The sequence below is a fragment of the Spermophilus citellus genome (genome assembly GCF_964194105.1).
Source record: "Spermophilus citellus genome assembly, chromosome: 9".
In the NCBI taxonomy this organism is placed as follows: domain Eukaryota; kingdom Metazoa; phylum Chordata; class Mammalia; order Rodentia; family Sciuridae; genus Spermophilus; species Spermophilus citellus.
The window spans coordinates 96,816,478-96,835,222 of NC_138191.1; the positions used below are offsets into that span (position 1 = coordinate 96,816,478).

General features: G+C 47.0%; 1 protein-coding gene across 4 annotated transcripts in view; it reads right to left on the minus strand.

The window, feature by feature from the left end:
* Nucleotides 1–14,951: 14,951 nt before the first annotated feature.
* Nucleotides 14,952–18,745, minus strand: part of TCEANC2 (transcription elongation factor A N-terminal and central domain containing 2) — a 36,681-nt gene continuing 32,887 nt past the window's right edge. For all 4 annotated transcript variants that reach the window (XM_081307131.1, XM_081307133.1, XM_081307130.1 and 1 more), the window contains exon 5: nucleotides 14,952–15,973. In XM_081307131.1, the coding sequence (XP_081163257.1) occupies nucleotides 15,785–15,973 (189 nt within the window). In that variant the 3' untranslated portion in view covers nucleotides 14,952–15,784. The remainder of the gene's footprint in view (nucleotides 15,974–18,745) is intronic.

Sequence of the window (18,745 nt, forward strand, 5' to 3'; positions counted from 1 at the left end):
GAAAAGAAGTCTCCCAGGGCAGACTCCGGCCTCTGACGCGGCTGCTCGCTGCCTCAGTGAGCTAACACCTGGCCCCTGGAGGAGCATGCGGCTCTCCAGGGTGAGGCTGGGAATGGCTGGGAGGCCGAGGACCAGGCCCACAACCTGGCTTTGTAGCCTGTCTGTGACGACCTGCTGAGTCACGCTGGGCAAGTCCTTCAACCTCCCTGAACCATCAGTTTCTCAAGTGTCAAATGAGGACACGGCCACTCATCTTCCTGGCTGGGCTGCTGGGAGGGTTCCACAGGAGTCCAGAGACAGTTGTCTGCCGTCATCGCACCTTCCCGGACATGGGGGCAGCCTGGCCAGTGACAGGCTTTCTGCCTGGGGTGGTAGGGTAGGATGCAGGGGACAGAGTGGTCAAGGATTCCCAGTGCCACCCTGCCGCTCCACCCCGTCCACTTCTCTGAGCAGCACCCTGAGCCATGAGCTGGGCTAACCCAGCAGAGGGAGGGCTCTGGATTGCAGCAGAGAAGCAAAATCCGAATGTAACTAACAGAGCTTTACCTTATCCACTTGCCAGGACGGTGCTTATGCTAATCCTATTCTGAGCAAAAGCAACTCAGACTAATAAAAGCTGCGCCCACTCTGGGCTCCACACCATCTGTCGGTGCGCACGCTGGGGATCCACTCTGCCAGGCTGTGGGGGACCCTCATCAGCTGGAGGTGGGGCGGGGGCCCTCTGGTCTTTTGTCACACGTTCATTCAGCACGTTGCATGAGGCCCTGCTAGGGACACCAGCGCCGAGAAGGAGGAAGCAGAGCCACCCGAGGTCACTGCCCCAAGAAGGCGTGTTCTGGTGTGTAGGGGGGAAGCAAGGAATAAATAAGAGAATATGGTAAGTTCAGATGCATGCGGTCTTGTGAAGAAGGACACTCATGTGGCAGCAAGTGACGCGGGGGTGTGGGCCTAATTAGAGACTGAGGCCAGGAAGACCCTTGGAGGAGGACCTGGAGGACAAGGAGTCAAAGGAGGATCAGGGTGTGCCGAGCAGAGGAGGAGCCTCTGCCAATGCCCCAAAAGGGCATTGAGTGTGAGTTTGGGGGACAAAAGCCAGAGCAGCTGGAGCCAGGGGTTGGAGACAAGATGGAGCTGGTGCCAGAGGTCAGGACTCACAGAGCTGAGCCGGCCTCTGGAAGGACTTGGGTTTGTTTTCAGTGTGATGAGATCTGTGGGAGGGTTTGGGGCAGGAGTGTGACGTGGTGCAGTATGAGTGCTCACTCTGCCAGCCAGGTAGAGAGTGGATTACAGGGAGGACAGGCGTGCCGAGGAGACTAGGTAAGAGGCCAGGTATGGCACAGGGGTTGGAAGGTTGAGGAAGGGGTTTCAGTGGGAGAACAGACTACGATAAAGAGGGTCACGGTGCACACACCACACATCTCTGGTGTGTGGCAGGAGCTCATTAACGCTGCTTAGGGTTTGGATTATTTTGACACCCCCTCCCCACCATACAGCTTCCCCTTTGGAAAACACTAATATTTGATTGGTTCAAGTCCAGGTCCCGAGGCCCCTGTGACAATGCTGGATGCATCTTTCCTTGTGAGCTGGCCTCAAGTGGCGTCCCTATGGCCATGTGGGCTGCCTGCCTCTGAAGGAAGCCTGCCACGGGCCAGGTGTTTTCTGGCTCTGAAGCAACCCAACCCTCCTGGCTTTATCAGGGTGCATTGCTGTCTGCATCAAGAGGGCGGGCGCAGGCTCTTGCACGTTTAGAGACAGCACCAACAGCAGAACCCTGAGAAACCACGGCAGAGGGAGGTTTGGCCCCCGATCCTGCCTGTCTTCTAATTTGCTCGTTCCTGGCATGTGCACTGAGTCCCTGACCTGCACCGGAACCTGCTGGGGCCACAGAAATGAATCAGACACAGTCCCTGCCCTAAATTTCACATTCAGATGCTGAGGTGGGGGTGGGGGTGCAAGTGAAATACCCAGTGTTCTCCAGCTGCTCCAGATTTTTGGTTATCAAACAGCTGTCCAGGTAGGAAGCTCCTGGCACATGAAGCTAGGATTTTTGCTTAGGAGTTTCCTAATTCCATGTCTTTAAAACCCTCCCCTTAAGCAGGAATTCCCAGGCTGCTCATCCACCGGCCCCCTCACTGTCCAGGCTGTCTCCCAGCTATTCTTCTCTTCCTGCACCTTGACTCCAGCCACCCTGCACTTGGTACTGTTCCCTGACCTTTGACATTCCTTTAGCTTGCACATTTGCACATACTTTTCTTTGTAACCTGAAAGGCCACTTGTCCTTCTCACTCCGGGCCTGCAAACTCCTTTATAAAACCCATCAAGAACCAGCTGGAAAATCCACCTCTGCCAAGGCTTTCTGGGTCCACTGCAGCCAGGTCCCCACAGGCATAGTGAAGCTGTCCCTCCACGGGCCCCCAGCCCTCCTGTCATCCCCTGATATGTCGGATTGTCGTGGGTCAGTGTCTTGGTTCGGCATTGGACCTAGAGCCCTATCTGGTCCGTGTCGTGCCTGGGTCTAGCAGAGGCCTGGCATAGAGGAGGGAGGGTTTCAGCAAGCTGGTTCCTTCCTGGACAGATGTGTTCGTAACAAAGTACCACAGACAGTGTGGCTTAAACAGAGGACATTTGTTTTCTAAGTCTGTGATCAAGGTGTCAGCAGGTTTGGCTTCTCCTGAGGCCTCTTTCCTGTCTTGCAGATGGCCATGTTCTTGCTGTGTCCTCACACGGTCTGCGTGTTGTCTGTGTCCTCTTCTTACAAGGACACCACTGTGTGGGATCAGTGCCCACCCACACGACCTCATTCTACCTTCATTTTTTCTTTAGAAGTCTCCATCTCCAAACAGTCACCTCCTGAGGTGTAGGGGTCAGGACTTCAACACAGGGATTTCAGGGGGACAAAATCAGCCTATAAGAGGGTGACCAGTTGTTAGTGTGGCCGCAGCCTAGGAGTGTGAGAAGCTCAGGATGAGGCCAGAGAGGTTAGCAGAGGCCTGGTGGGGCAGGGTCCTGAGTGCTGGGCCTCAGGCTAGACTGTAGCCCCAGGACAGAAAGCCAAGGAAGAAGAGGAGAACCAGATCCCATGCAGAGGGGTAAAGAGCAGGCAGGAGTACTCCCTGGGGTTGTAGAAGGGGACATAAATATTGATTATGTTTATGGGATGTTCTCAAGGGCTATTAGCTCTGGAGTTTATTTTCCAACATAAATAAAAGAAGATAACCATTAAGGACCTAAGTTCTCTGAGGCAACAAAATACCGGAACACTTATGAACATACAAACATCATCCCCTTCTTCATCTCTGAGACCGTTTTATGAAACACTCTCTTATTTAGATGGGGAAGCTGAGGCCTGGAGGGTGGGAGCAGCTGTCTGCAGTTGCTAGTCAGACACAGTAAAGGATGATCAGCATCCTCAAGGGCGATCATGAGGAGCTGCGCAGGAAGGACCTTCGCCCCTGGTTGGACTTGTTCTCACATAGAGTTGTTATGTGTGGTTCTTCATGTTCAAAAATATAGATGACGCGTGAATATCTTCGCTGTGAAAAGAAACCAATCACACTAAGTTATAACCCAATGTACAAAATAAATGTGTCCAATCAATATAAAAATTATCAAAATAAGTAAGTAAAATGGAGAGAAGAGGGATGCCCTTTCTTGTGGAAGACTTCTAAACAATATAGGTAGATCCTGGGAGTTCTGGGAGGTGGAGCTGAATTCACCACCCCCTGTCCTCCAACCTTTGAGGGCTGTCTGGATTTTATGCCTTGCCTCCAAAGAAAAGAACACAGAAATGGAAAACTAGTAACCTGAGAGTAGAGGAACCTGGCCAGACACCCAAGGTTCAAATCACCTGCAATGCCACATGGTGCCATGTGCCCCCTGATGAGATGTGACCAAAAGGGATACCCTCCTGGGTGGTATTCTTGCCAAAAGCCCAAAATCTCAATTTAGTGAGAAGGGAATCCTCAGACAAGCCAGAAATGAGGGGGATTCTACCAAACACCTGGCCAGTGCTGATCAAGACTGTCAAGGTCACAGGAAACAAGAAATGACTGGGAAACTGTCACAGAGCAGAGGAGGCTGGAGAGACATGGACACTAAATGCAATGTGGGATTCTGGACTAAATCCTGGAACAGAGAAGGGACATTAATGGTGATGCTGAAAGAAGTCTGGGGCTTAGTTGATAGAAATATATCAACAATGGGCTTTTAATTTTGTCAAATGTAACCCATGAATGTAAAGTGCTGCCCACAGAGGGAACAGGGTGAAGGACATATAGAAACTCTCTGTATTATCTTTGATTCTTTTTGTAAATCTATACTTATTCCAGAAACTTTAAAAATTATTTTTAAAACACCTGGTAAACAAAGCCAGCCTCAGCAACTTAATGAGGCCCTAAGCACCTCAGTGAGACCCTGTCTCTAACAAAATACAAAAAAGGGCTGGGGATGTGGCTCAGTGGTTAAGCACCCCTGGGTTCAATCCCAGATACAAAAAAAAAAAAAAAAAAAAAGAAAAAAGAAAAAATCAGAAAAAGAGAGAGTCTCCCTGGGCTGCCAGTCCATACCCCCATCCAAAACTTCTCTCTAATTTAAGTATGTATCTGTATACACCTTTCCCCCTCTCTTTTCCCTCCAAATGCTCCTATGGAAATAGTTTCTCCTATTGGTTCATCCTATACGTAGGATGCTGCAACTCTTTTCTTTTCACCTAGCACTGTATCGTGGTGTTCCCATGTTTGGCCTTATGGATCTGAGCTGTCCAAAGCAGTAAACTCTGGCCACATGTGGCTAGAAGCACTTGAAAATACTGTTAGCCTAACTTGGTATGTTTTAAGAGTAAAATGTACACCTCATTCCACAGGCCATACAAAGAGGAACGTAAAATGCCTCATTAGTCATTTTATGTTGATTACACATTGAAGTGATAATGCTTTGGGAATATTGGGATCAAAGTATATTGTTAAAATTAACTTCATCTCTTCTTTTTACATTTTTAATGTGGCTACTGAAAATTTTTAAATTACATATGCGATTTGCATTGTATTTCTCTCTTTTGTTTTCTTTCTTTTTTTCCTGATACTGAAGACTGAACCCAGGGCCTTTCACATGCTAGCTAAGTGCTCTTCCCCTGAGCTACATCTCTGGCCCATTTAAAATTTTCTTTTGGGACAGGGTCTCACTAAGTTGCTGAGGCTGGCCTGGAACTTGCAATTCTCCTGTCTCAGCCTCCTGAATCTCTGGGATTACAGATATGTACCTCCACATGTCATCCGTGGGCTGTGTGTGGACTATGTTGCACATTGTAGCCTAATGAGGGGGTGAGTCTGGCATTGGGAACTTTCTGTGGCACCCCCACAAGGATTGAGTGCCTGATGCAGGTGAACTTCCCCCACAAACTCTGCCAAAGATCCCACAGCACCTGAGATAAGTGTGACCTGAGAAAATGCCAATCAACCTGCTGACTGCAGGACATTTCAAAGCAAGACTCCACCTTGAAACCTTATCCCTGCCTTTGATGTCCCCCTTAAATAAACCACTGGAGCCATCTTTTCTTTGTCTGGTTCCAGCGCCCATGTGGACTAGACATATCAGGGACTTTGTTTTTGTAAATATATTTCTGGCTATTTTTGTTATGTTATTCACTAATGATTTGAGACTTTAAGTTTTAGGGTGGCTTACATCCTCCTGAGCAGGAAGAAGAACCCCCTAATGAGATGCTGGTAGTTGCCCTTGTTAACCACACCCAAGAGGTTACATACATTTTTATTGAACAGTGCTGTTATATAGATTAAAACACACTTTTAAAAATCTGTGCATAGTATTCCCAAATCTAGTTGTATTTATTTAACCATTCTTTTTCTAATGTGCATTTAGATTGTTTTTATTATATTTTATTTATTTATTTTTTTGGTACTAGGGATTGAACTCAGGGATACTTGATCACTGAGCCACATCCCCAGCCCTATTTTGTATTTTACTTATAGACAGGCTCTCACTGAGTTGCTTGGCTCCTTGCTCTTGCTGAGGTTGGCTTTGAACTTGTGATTCTCCTGCCTCAGCCTCCCAAACATCTGGGATTGTAGGCGTGTACCACCATGCCCAGCTTAGATTGTTTTTAAAACTTTTGCTATTACAAAGTATGTTGCCGTTAAAAGCTTTGTACATGCCTGCTTTGTGTACATATAACAGTTTTTTCCTAGAGTAGAGGTTGGCAAACTAAGACCCACACACCAAATGCAGTGAACTGCCTGCCTGGTTTTTTTTTTTTTTTTTTTGTACCAGGGATTGAGCCCAGGGTGTTTAAACACTGAGTCACATCCCCAGCCCATTTTTATATTTTATTTAGAGATAGGGTCTTGCTAAATTGTTTAGGGCCTTCCTAAATTGCTGAGGCTGGCTTTGAACTCGTGATCTTCCTGCCTCAGCCTCCCAAGCTGCTGGGATTATAGGTGTGCGCCACTGTACTAGGCTATCACTGTACCTCAAGTTCTGTTGGAACGCAGCCACGCTCATTCATTTGCTTATTGTCCATGGCCACTTTTGCACTACCATGGCAGGATAGCATACTGTGACAGAGACCATGTGGCCCACAAAGGCTAAAATATTTACCACCTTCCCTTGCCCCACTATTTTTCACAATTTGCTGACTCCTGCTCCAGAGTCTTATCCGGCCAGGTCCTGGAAGGTAGACTCTGAGATGGGGATTAGCACAAGGTGACTTTATTGGGGATTGCTCTTGGTGAGGTGGTAGAGAGATAAACTCGGTTGCAATTCATTATGAAGACCTTTGACAGCCCTGTGGGGAACTTTGAAGCTGGCAAGGCCCTTCAGAGTTGTCCTGAGTTGGGGTGGTGGGGCCAGGCCTTTCCAACCCTGAATCGACCTGCCTCACAAAAGGGGAACATCCTCAGGTGAGGTAACTCTCTTCAGTGGAGGGACATTCCCAGCAGGGCTGCTGGCAAAGAGCACTCTTGGCAAGTCGGGAAGAGGCCCATCAGGCATGGTAGGGGGACCCGGGGAGTTCAGAAGGGCATCCACTCAGTCCACACTTGTTCTGCTCAGCTCCAGGTCTTGGGTTGACTTCTGTGGGCCCTTCTCCTGGGAGAAACATAAAGCTGGGGGGGGGGTGTTAAACTACAACTTCCACCCCTGTGACGGCTCCATGCTCCTCACCACCTCCCTCTTCCACTATCCAGTCTAGATTCCTCTTTCCCTCAGTGACTTCCATGGAGGCACGACCTAGAGACCCTCAGCCCTGAGAAGCCTGATCCTGTGGCTGCCATATCCTGCCTAGGCTATGTCACCTTTGCTTTACTTATTTTATAAATATCTGGCAAGGGAATATCAAGAGGTCTCCAAGTGGATCAATTGGCTACCAAAGATCTAACTTCTGCCTCTATTGCTTAACAGCAGCCTGATGATCAAGGATAATTAGCTCTGAAAATGGCTACTACTCTCTTGCTTGCTGGTCCCTTGACACAAGGAGCTCAAAGTGCCTGGATGGAGTCACAGCTAAAAGTTAAGTAGCCATCTTGATGTTTCCAATGGAAGTGTTGTTTTCCCTTTGAGACCCAGGACCTCTGCCCCTGCAGAGCCCAGAGTTGCCAGGACTGGAAGCACAAATGCCCTAGAGGGTCGCTGGGAGTCATGGTAATGGTGAGCCAATCCGCTTCCCATGCTCGGTTCCTGGACTCATGTAGTTTCCCTATTGGAGACAAAGTGCCATGTAATTGTCTTTGATTAGAATGTGTGCTTCATCCTGGAAGATGACATCCTGTTCCTTCAGGGGGTCACATGTGAGCTGGTGCCTTCAAAAGTTTGTTCCAAGCTGGCAGCTCAAGAGTGTCATATGTGAAAGATGAGTGGATCCCGTGGCCATGTGTCCCCTACTACAGCTCCCGTGCTGAAGAGCCAAATGGGATCCCATATGAATCTCCTATCATCTATAGATCCTGTAACCTATTCCAGGTTTAAAACTCTGTAAACCCTTCAGGAGTTGTGCTAAATGAAGTCCTGTAAGAAACAGAGGCAAACCCTGGGATAGTTCTGTTCCAGGGGAAATGAATCACAGCTCCTTCCAGGGAAAGGGGTTTCATATAATCAACTCGCCCAGTGGCTGATCCTTTTCCTTGCAGGGTGGAGATGTATCTGAAGCTGAGCGTTGGTCTCTGTTGCTGGCAGATTGGACACACAGCAGCAGCAATAGCTTGGTGAGTGGCAGCTCATATGCTGATTTGAATATGTGCCCCCAAAGCTCTTGGATTGGAAACTTCCTCCCTTAATTCATATGTTAATGGTATTTGGAGGTAGAGCCTTTAGGAAGTGATTAGGATGAGATGAGGTCATGAGCGTGGGGACCCATGATGGCATTAGTGGTTTTACAAGAAGAGGAAGACACCAGACCACACTTGCTCTGTCTCGCCATGTAATGCCCTTTGCTGTGCTGTGGTGCAGTGAGAAAAAAGACCCCCCTTAGGTGCCGAGTAGATGCTGGCACCATGCCCTCGGACTTCCCAGTCTCCAGAACCATGAGCCAAATAAAACATGCTTTGTAAATCATCTGGTCTTGAGTATTTTGTTAGAGCAACAGAAAATGAACTAAACATCATGCTATTGGGCCCCTACATGTCTTCTCTCATGCCATGATGGTCACTCCACTTATATACCTGTTGTGCCGGCTGTAGGGTAGCCTCAGAGAGAGACTGGGGGGCATCACTGCATATACATGGTTGTTTAGTGCTTCTTCCATGTTTTCTGATAGGAGTTAACATGGAATACGAGGATCTCACACTTGGTGAGCACTCCCATAGGTCTATCCACATGTGTCTGGCAAAGTTTCCTTGACCTCAATTTTTCGATCTTACTCCTTCCTGACCCTGTACCAAGCAGCCAAGCCATTCTCCACTGTTCATGATGTCCACTTCACCTGGCCCCATTTCTTTCCATAAAAAGTGGATGACCAGGTGCACTACCTAAAGTTCTGCCTGTTGGAAGGATTTCCCCTTCTGCTGTCTTTTAAGGACATCCCTATGTGAACTTGAGGCCACATCCTGGGCAGCCGCGATCTATTTTTGTCATGCTCACACATCCTGACCTGATTCACCTGTGAACAAAGCTTAGCTCATTTTTCTTCTCCATCAGCTGGATATAAGGTGCTCCCCAGGCATCCATGGGTGTGAGCTGGTGCCAAGGTGGTGGAGAACATAGAGGCCCGGGGCCACCGGCTCATGACGCAGCTTGTCCCCTGGCCCTGCTATGCCCATCTCAGTTGTACTTCCAACTTATGAGTTGTTGCTGGACTTGTCTGAACTTTGTGACTTGATGAATCCAGTAAGATCAGTTCATCCTAGCAGCTTTGGCTACATGATCAACTTGATGACCCATGGTCAGATACCAGAACCTGGCAAGTCAGAAGCTGTTTTTTGAGGAGTGTACAATTCTTGGCTACAGATGGCGTGGCCCTGCTCCAGATTCCTAGGGGTTAACATTGTGATGACTCTCCTATTGGGCCTTGTCATAAACTCAATGGGTGTCTTTTCCCACCATAGATAGCTCAAATACCCCAGGTTCTGCCAGCTCATATGGCCCAAGCAGCATGGCCGCTTGTACTGTAGCCTGGACCTGCTGCCGAGCCCTTTACTGCTCTGAGCCCCTATAAAACCCAGCAGCTTTCTGTTCCATCTAGTGTAGGGGTGGAGCAATATTCCTAGGTGTGAATGTATGCTGCCTTCCCAGCCCAGAGGCCTACCAAACCCGTGCTTCCTTCTTAATGATGGGAGTGGCAGATGCAACAATTGGTCTACTTTATAAGGGATGTCCCTGGCATATCCAGACCCCAGGTCCCTAAAGATTTCACTGATCTGTCAGCTCCCTGTATCATCATAGGGTTTTCTCTCCATCAATCTCTGCAAAGCCTGTCTAAGGCTTCTGATAGACTTTCCAGGTTTGCTCCTGTGGACCAATCAGCTGATGACTTCAATCTCTGGGCTCAGCGTGATGTTCTGTAAGATGTCTAAGCTGTACAGGTCTTTTCAGGCTAGGCTGTGAGAGGGTAAGAGCCTTAACATCCCTGGGGCAAGTCTGTAAATGTATACTCTTATCTGTTCCAAGTGAATGTGAACTGCTCCTGATCTTCCTCTGTGATAGGGTAGAGAAAGAAAACCCTCACCAGGTCCACAGCCACACACCACGAGCCTGAGAACGTGATAACGTGCTCGAGGAAAGACACTACATCTGGCACGGCAGCTGCACACAGAACTCTCGTGGTTGGTCTTGCTGCAGTCATCTTCTAGGAGCCACCTGCTTTATGTAGGGGTCAGTCCAGGGGGTTAACTAGAGAGGCATGGGGATCTCCACCCCTGTATCCTTTAGTTTTCTAAGGACGGCATTAATCTCTGTCATCATCTGATCACCAGGGAGGCTGAGCATCTTTTAACGTTTTTATTTCCTTTTCTTTGAATTCCCATAAGTCATAGTTGTTTGCTTTTTAAAAAATGGTCCATTTATTTTCTCTCTCCTTTGCTAGACCATGAACTTGAGGCCAGACACTGTCTCAATTATCCCTGTGATCCCTGTACCTGGCACGGAATTCAACAAATATGCACTGAATGAGTGACTTCAACAAGATGAAAAACAGCATTTGATTGGACATCTTGGTCTTCTAGGATCTTGAAACCAACATACGCAGCTAAGGGGTAGTCCATCCCTGACAGCAATTGTATCATTTTGGGTAATTTAAAAGAAAACACAATGTCATCCAATCAAACCATCTCTCCTTTGAAACCAAGGCAGTGTCACTGAACTAATGGAAGCTCCCAAAGCCTTGTTTTTCTGGATGGACTCCCTTTGATAGCAATAATGGGCAGTAACAAACTGAGCCCTTGCCCCATCTGGCTGTGATAAACGCATCCAAAACATATTACAAAGCTCAGAGTGAGGCTGTGAGGCCTGAGGCTGCTGCAAAAGAAAACCAAGGTTGACAGGCACAAGTTTAAGAACCCGACATTGTATAAATGAGAAAATGCCAGCTGCCTGTTCTCTCCCCACCGACGTGGTAAGTGCGTTATCTGAGCCTCCTGCCATTTTTCAAGCCCGGGACTCTAATGGTATCTGTTTGGGCAACTCTAAACTTCAATTAAAAGAAAAAAAAAACCCTCTCATTTACTCATTTACTGTGTTCTTTCCTTTTTAAAAAAATATTGAGTTTTTAAAATAAATGTTCAAATTTTTCTTAAATATGTTTATGCAGGAACTTTTTTAAAAAAAATCTTTTTAAAACACACATCTAATCAGGTCGCTCAGCTCCTTAAAAACTTCTCATGGTCTTCCACTGTCTGGAGGCCAAGGTCCAACGTCTTTGGTGAGGCCTCCAAGGCCCTTGTTACTGTTTTCGCCCATTTCTCACCGCGATTTATTCCTGAGCCCTTAGGCTTCAACCATGGCCCCTTGTCTGCCCTCAGAGGCCAGCCGTACGTTTCACACCTTTATGCTTCTGCACAGCTTTGGTTCAAAGATGAGCTTTTCTCTGAAGATGTTCTTCCTCTGAGTCATTAATCACTCCTTTCTCTATTGTCTCCATATTTGAAATAAATGTCTAACTACCCAATATGCTCTACCATCATTATCTACTTGTGTCTGTCTCACCAGACTAAGAGCCCCTCAAGGTGGACATGACATCTCATTTACGGCTGTTTCCCCAGTGCCAGGCTAGTCCTGGGCACAAAGGAGAGGAACAACTTTTGTTTGTGAAGTGAATGAGTGAAAATACAAAGACTCTGTCCCTAACCCAAAGAACCAGGACTCCAATTTAACCAGCATGAGAAGAGGATCAACAAGCCGCTGGTGTAGACGGATGCTGCTTACAAATTTCCGTAAGTGACTGAAAGGGCTATAAGGCACGCGCGCACCGAAACTCACAGGTAACTCAGAGGTGCCAGGAACTTTTCTCACTCCATTCCAGGAGCAACCCTTTCATTTTTAACAGACTAGAGCCCAGAAGTGCTTCTTGGTGGGCGGGCAAGTGTGGATGGGTGTCTGCAAGCCTCCTTCCCTTCTGCAAGTGCTCAGAATAGCTCTATTAGCGTTCATGGAAATTCTGCACATGCATCAAGGAGAAAACAGCCACAAATAACACAGCCCGCTTTCCAAATCTCCAAAGCACATCTCTGCAATCATTTTACTTTCCAACTATCACTACTGAAGCCTTTCAGCCAGAAAGCAGTGTTTTCAACTTACTCTGGGTTCCCAAATTAGCAGAACTCTTTGGTTGTTTATAAATGAAGCTTCCTACATCCACTCACTCTCCCTGCCCCAGCTTCTATTAACACAAAAACGACCAGTTCCTGCTGGGAATCAGTCAAAGGCCTTCACCTGATTTTCGGGACACTCCAAATATGGTCCTGATTCTTGCCTTTCTCTCCTGCCTCATCTCCAGCTAACTCTCCTGCATGTGTCCCCCCACTCCAGCCATACAAATCATTTTTGGGGGCGTGGGGTATCAATTGAACCCAGGGGCACTTAACCATTGGGCCACCTCCTCAGCCCTTTTTACTTTTTGAGATAGGGTAGCCTACAGCCTCACTAAGTTGCTGAGGCTAGCCTCGAAATTGTGATCCTCCTGCCTCAGCCTCCTGAGATTACAGGTGTGTACCACCATACCCAGCCCAAATCATCTTCCAGAAATCTCCATTTTTGGGTCTTTCCTTTCTGTCTTCTCTGTAGGCATGCATTTCAACTACCCAATTGATTTCTGCCCTTTAAAACTGCACAGAAGTATGATCTCCTCCAGGAAGTATTATTTCCTGGTTGAATTAGATGCTTCTCCTCTCCATCCACAGCCACTCACTCAACTAGGCAATAATGGCTATGGAGATCTAGCTTGTGCCAGTCTCTGTTCCAGGTGCTGGAGATGCAGCAGGGAACAGAACAAAGCCTCTGCTTTCCTGAAGCTTAGATTCTTGAAGCAGGAGAAAGACAATAAAGAAATAAAGAATTGTGTCAAGGGATATGAAGTGCTCTGCAGAAAAGTAAAGCAGAGTAGAGTATTACAGAATATTTGGGAGGGAATATTACTCAGGGAAGTCAGTGAAGGCTTTTCTGATAAGGGAGAGAGACTTGATCCAAGTAAGGACAGGAACATGTAGACATCTAAGGAACAAATACTGCTATCAGAACAGTGAGTGCAAAGGCCTGAGACAGAAGCATGCTTAGTAGGTAGGTGCAAGGCAGCAAGGGAGCCAATGGGACCACAGAATCATGAGGGAGAGCAAAACAGGAAATGAGGTCAGAGGCAGTCAGAGGCAGTCAGAGGCCAGATCACACTGGGCCTTGTAGGATATGGTAAGGATTTTTTTTGGTGGTGCTAGGGATTGAACCCAGGGCTTTGTGCATGCAAGGTAAGCACTCTACCAACTGAGCTATGTCCCCTGCCCTATGGTAAGGGATTTTACACCAAGAGAAATGGAAGTCACTGGGAGGTTTTAAGCAAAGAAGAGATCATTTGTCTTACATTTTAGGAGACTTGTTTTGGCTACTCTGTGGATAACAGAGGAAGGGGGAACCATGAAGAGCACAGACATCTGGACATCCACAAATATTTATTGGCCTCTACTATGGCCACGCACTGTTCCAGGCACTGAAGATACCCAGTGAGACGGGATCTCTGATCAGTCAGGGAGGATTTACAATCTAGTGGGGAGACAGAACTGGCATAATGACAGAACACACGAATATGTCTAGAAGAGTAGACAGGGTACTGTGGTGAGGGCAAGAAAGGAATTAGGTGGAGAGCAGCACTCTAGGAAGGGAATGCTCAGTTGCTTTAAGAAATACGATGTGGAGGGGCTGGGGATGTGGCTCAAGTGGTAGCGCACTTGCCTGGCATGCATGAGGCACTGGGTTCAATCCTCAGCACCACATAAAAATAAAATAAAGATATTGTGTCCACCTAAAGCTAAAAAATAAATATAAAAAAAAAAAAGAAATACGATGTGGAAGAACTACAAGCAGTCTGGTGAAAATGGAAGGAGGTGAGAAAGGAGAGGAAGGCGGGGCCAGATCACAGGTGGCCTTGTACACAAGCATGAAGGTGCTGTACTTTATCCAGAAGGTAACAGGGATCCACTGATGGGTTTTAACATCACGGATGTCCATGGAATATCTAGGAGATACTGCTGAAAACAGGGCACAGGTGTGGGCTGCAAATACAAACTGGAATATCATTGGCATCTAAATGAAGCTTGAAAATATGAGAGCTAATGGAATCAACTAGAGACTATCTACTATATACCATCAAGCAGACCAAGATCTGTCATTCATTGTCTGTGACCCCGAGTAAGTTACTGCCCTTTTCAGAGCCTCACCTTTCTCATCTTTAATTGGGTATTTTCTTTTTGTAAAATGCTACCATAGTCCCGGGCACACAGTAAGTGCTCAGTTATTATTCTAGCTCCATCAGTGACTAGCAGTGGCAACTGGACAGCATATTGTCCTCTGAGCCTCAAGGTCTCACTGCGGCCACTGCTAGGTATCCAGCATGCCCCACGGAATGGGCACCCGGTAAATGTTGCTCAGTAGTGAACAAATCTAAAAGACTGGAACAATACCCACCAAACACAATGGAATTAACAGGGTTTTCAAAGATTATATATATAAAGATGCATGTCAATAAATCCTCTAAGGAAAAGTGCCAGGCATTTGGGTAGACATTAGCCCTTCCTTCCGTCCTCACTTTCCAACCCATCCCTTTTTTCTTTAATTTTAAATCTCCCCCTTGTAATTGGCTCCTTCCTTTCAGACTGCAGACATGCACCTGTCTCCCCTAGTCTGAAAAGCTTTCCTTGGGTCTTATCCCTTCTCTCAAATTCTCATCCTGCCATTCTTTAATTTTACCAACTGTACTCCTTCGCAACCCAGAACACTTTTCAGTGAGGAAACCACACCTTTTGTTTTAGAACACAAGTCTCAGTTTAATAGTACTTTAAAAAAGGCAAATATCATTTACATCATTCTTTGAGCAGGCCTGTACATAGGTATTTCACTTTTTTAAAAATATGCATTTTTTTTCTTACCACAGTAATTCATTGCAGAAGAAATTTCATTATGTATGTTCTACAGAGCCCTAAACCAGAGCCAGCGTATTCAAATAAACCCCGAGGTGTGGGGAGGCTTCGGGCCAGTTGCTCATTAGAGGCCTCAGCATGGGGGCTCCGGAGACCCACACAGAAGGTCTTCCAGGGAGAGCTGAACCGTTCAGATAAGTGAGCTCTGGAAAGCAGGGCTGGTCGGCGGGCTCTGGCAGGCTCACCCCTGGGGTAGAGCAAAGAGAACAGACAGGGAGTTCTGAGAGGCACCGGAGCTGTCTAAACTCAGGGGGATGGAACCGAGTGAGCAGCAGCGGTAATTGAGTTTCAGTTACCTGCAGGGTGGCGAAATAAAGTGTTAACTTCATCTGCCTGACATGGGGGAAGTTTAGAGGTGTCCTTGGCATGCTCACAGTGAAATCCGTCACCCTTTCACTGTGTTGGGTGATGGCAATCGTATGGTGCTTCCTAGTGACAGCCTGCGTGCATCCTGTTAGGCAGCACCAGCGCGCGGTGGCTAATGAAGCAGGTTCCCGCAGGCCTGTCTCCCAGGGCTCCCCGCATCCTCTGTCTGAAGGAATGGCACCATGGGAAAATTTAGCACAGCCAGCACCAGCCATCACCCAGACTCAAAAGAGTCTTTGAATGGCAGAGAGAGGCCCATTTTCCTCTCTGCCCAGCCCAGGGTTGGAACCGTCCTCGGGTCACTTTTTGTGGGTCTGTACAAACGTGCCGACGGGCAGCGAGCCGTTCTTCACCTGCTCCCGGATTTCAGCTCGGTGCTTTAATGTGAAGACCAGAGCTCTCACCGTCCGCCGGTATGGCCCGTTAATGAGGCGGGAGCAGAGATGAAACGTTTCCCGCTCAATATTTTCAACCAGTAGGTGATCCATCTAAAAAACAGCAAAATTATCAAATTAGAGCCTTGCATTGCATAAGGATTAAAAGTAAGAGAGGCTGCAGCACTCTGCTCGAGGCCTCCATTAATCAACTGAAATTCAAGGACATCTACTTCCTGTCACAAGAGAAACAGGAAGAGCAAATTAATTCCACCCTGGCAATTAAGGAACAAGGCCATGTGCTTTGTGACAGGGACCTCATTCACAACCCCTGCCGGGTGGTAATATTTGCCATTATAACAGGAAACTGGCTTGAACTAAGCAACGGGTACTGGGCCCTGTACTTCACCAACCAGGAAACGAAGTCCAAGGATAATAAATCAGTGGAGCAGTTCATGCTTCTTTTTGTTTTTAAAGGGCCTTTTAACCCCTTACAGCATTTTAGAAACACTGGGTCTGGATCCTAAAATGTGCATGAGGCAGTTTATAAATCACTTTTCCCATCTAATGCTCATAACTCATATTATCACATTCTATAGATAAGGAAACAGGTTCAAAGGTAAAAGATCAAGACTGTACAGCTACTGAGAGACAGAGCTGGAACTCTGCCCTAGACCTTGACTGCAAAGTTCACGGTCCTCCCCTTTTGGCAACCAGTGGCCCCCTCAACGTTCTGAGACCCATGCAGATTCAATTAAGCAGAACAGGCCTAGGCGATGGGACCTGGAGCAATTCTGGGGTGGTCTGGCTCATACTCAGGCCACCCTGAGGTCACAGACCTAATCAAAGCAGACCGGGTCTGGAATTATGTCCACATGGTCTGGATCCAGGCCAGGTGAGGCTGCTGGTCAGAGACCCCCAGCCCATCTCCCTCCCCATCGTCCCCGGCCTAAGCGCTCTAGCTGTTTTCATGCTCCTCTACGCCACGGCACCAGTGCATGTTCCCTTAGAAGACACACCTTTCCTCAGGAAACACTCGTGTTTGTACGTCAAAGCTTAGGCAAACATACACCCACGGAGAAACCAACAAAAACCCTAGCACAAAGGACTGAAAGTTCTTCAGGCTACCACTATGTCCTGAGCTTCCCTTGGTCATTATCATAATGTTATAATAATCTATGTTTTGAGTTTGTCTCCCCTGGTAGTAAGTTCTTTGAAAAGAGGAACAAATTTTTCTTACTCCCTCTTTCCCCTTTATTCCTTCCCTTCCTGCTAGGCATTTATTTGAATATTTATTCAGCATCTATGACATGCCAGGCTCTTGCTTGGGTTGAGGAACAGCAGTGACTGGGGTAGGCACAGCTTTTATGGCCATGAGGAGAAAAGGCAATAAGAGAAACAGGTGGTAAACGGGGATCATTAGGGCACTGAGTGCTAGGAAAGGCGGTGGGAATGAATGCCGAGGAGCACAGCCACAGAGAAGTCACCTCACTCAGAAGGGCAGCACCTGGCTTCAGGAGGAAATGATGTTTTTCCTAAACTGAAGGATTCTAGGATCTGGCCAGGTGAAGTGGGTGTTTGCTTTGTGATCAGTTCAGTGAGCCGTCACACACTGTTCTGTATATCCTATACTTCTATGTAAAAAGGATGAAAAGGAAAAAGCCCTGGTGTGGTGGTACACACCTGTAATCCCAGCTACTTAGGAGGCTCAGGCAGGAGGATTGCAAGCTTAAGGCCATCCTGGACAAATTAGTGCGACCCTATCTAAAAATCAAATAAAAAAGGCTGAGGGGCTGGGGTTGTGGCGTAGTGGTAGAGCACTCGCCTAGCACGTGAGAGGCCTGGGTTCAATCCTCAGCACCACATAAAAATAAATAAATAAAAGTATTGTGTCCAACTACGACTAAAATAATTTAAAAAAAAGGGGGTGGAGGGGTTGTGGCTCAGTGGCAGAGCACTTGCCTCGCATGTATGAGGCACTGAGGTTGATCCTCAGCACTACATAAAAATAAATAAACAAACTAAAGGTATTGTGTCCATCTACAACTAAAATATGTGTGTGTGTGTGTGTATACACACATACATGTATATATATATATATATATATATATATATATATATATATATATATATATATTTTTTTTTTTTTTTAAGGGCTGGAGGTGTAGCTCAGTGGTAGAGTGCTTGCCTAATATGTGTGAGGTCCTGGGTTCAATCCCCAGTAAAACACACACACACACAAACACACACACACATCATACACACAAGAGGAAAAACAAAGAAAGAGACACCAAAAATAAAAAGTCCTATCTGATATTTGATAACATGTCCTAACATGCGAGACAGACACAGAAGGAAGAAAAAGAGAAACTCTGAAGATACAAGAACCAAACAGGGAGCAGAATAGGACTGAGAGAGAAAGAGAGTGAGACAGAATATGAATGCTGTCAGGCCCAGACATAAGCCGAGGTCTTCTAGGCAAAAGATGCTCATGAAAGCCTGTGGTCCCAGTGGCTGGCTGATTACCTTCTAGGTCTGGGCTGGAGGGAGTGGACTTGCCACCATGGCTCTCTAGAACCCACAGTGCTCAAGTTTTTCAAGTCAAGGGTTCCTGAGCAGACGATGCACTAGTGAGTCCCTGGCCTGAGGCAGCCCTGGTAACAGACTACATTGGGAGGCTGGCAAGGTGGCTGCCTAGCTGCCCAGCATTTGACCCATAGCATTTTCCAGAGAGGCTCCTGTTCTAGTATGAGGCTGGTTACTCACCAAATATTTAGAGATTCACTTAGTTTAACAGGTAAGAAAATCTTTCTTTAAAAAAGGGGCATGCTTATAAAGGAAGAAGGGTCTGTGTGTTTATAAAAGAAAGTCATAGGCATTCCATCA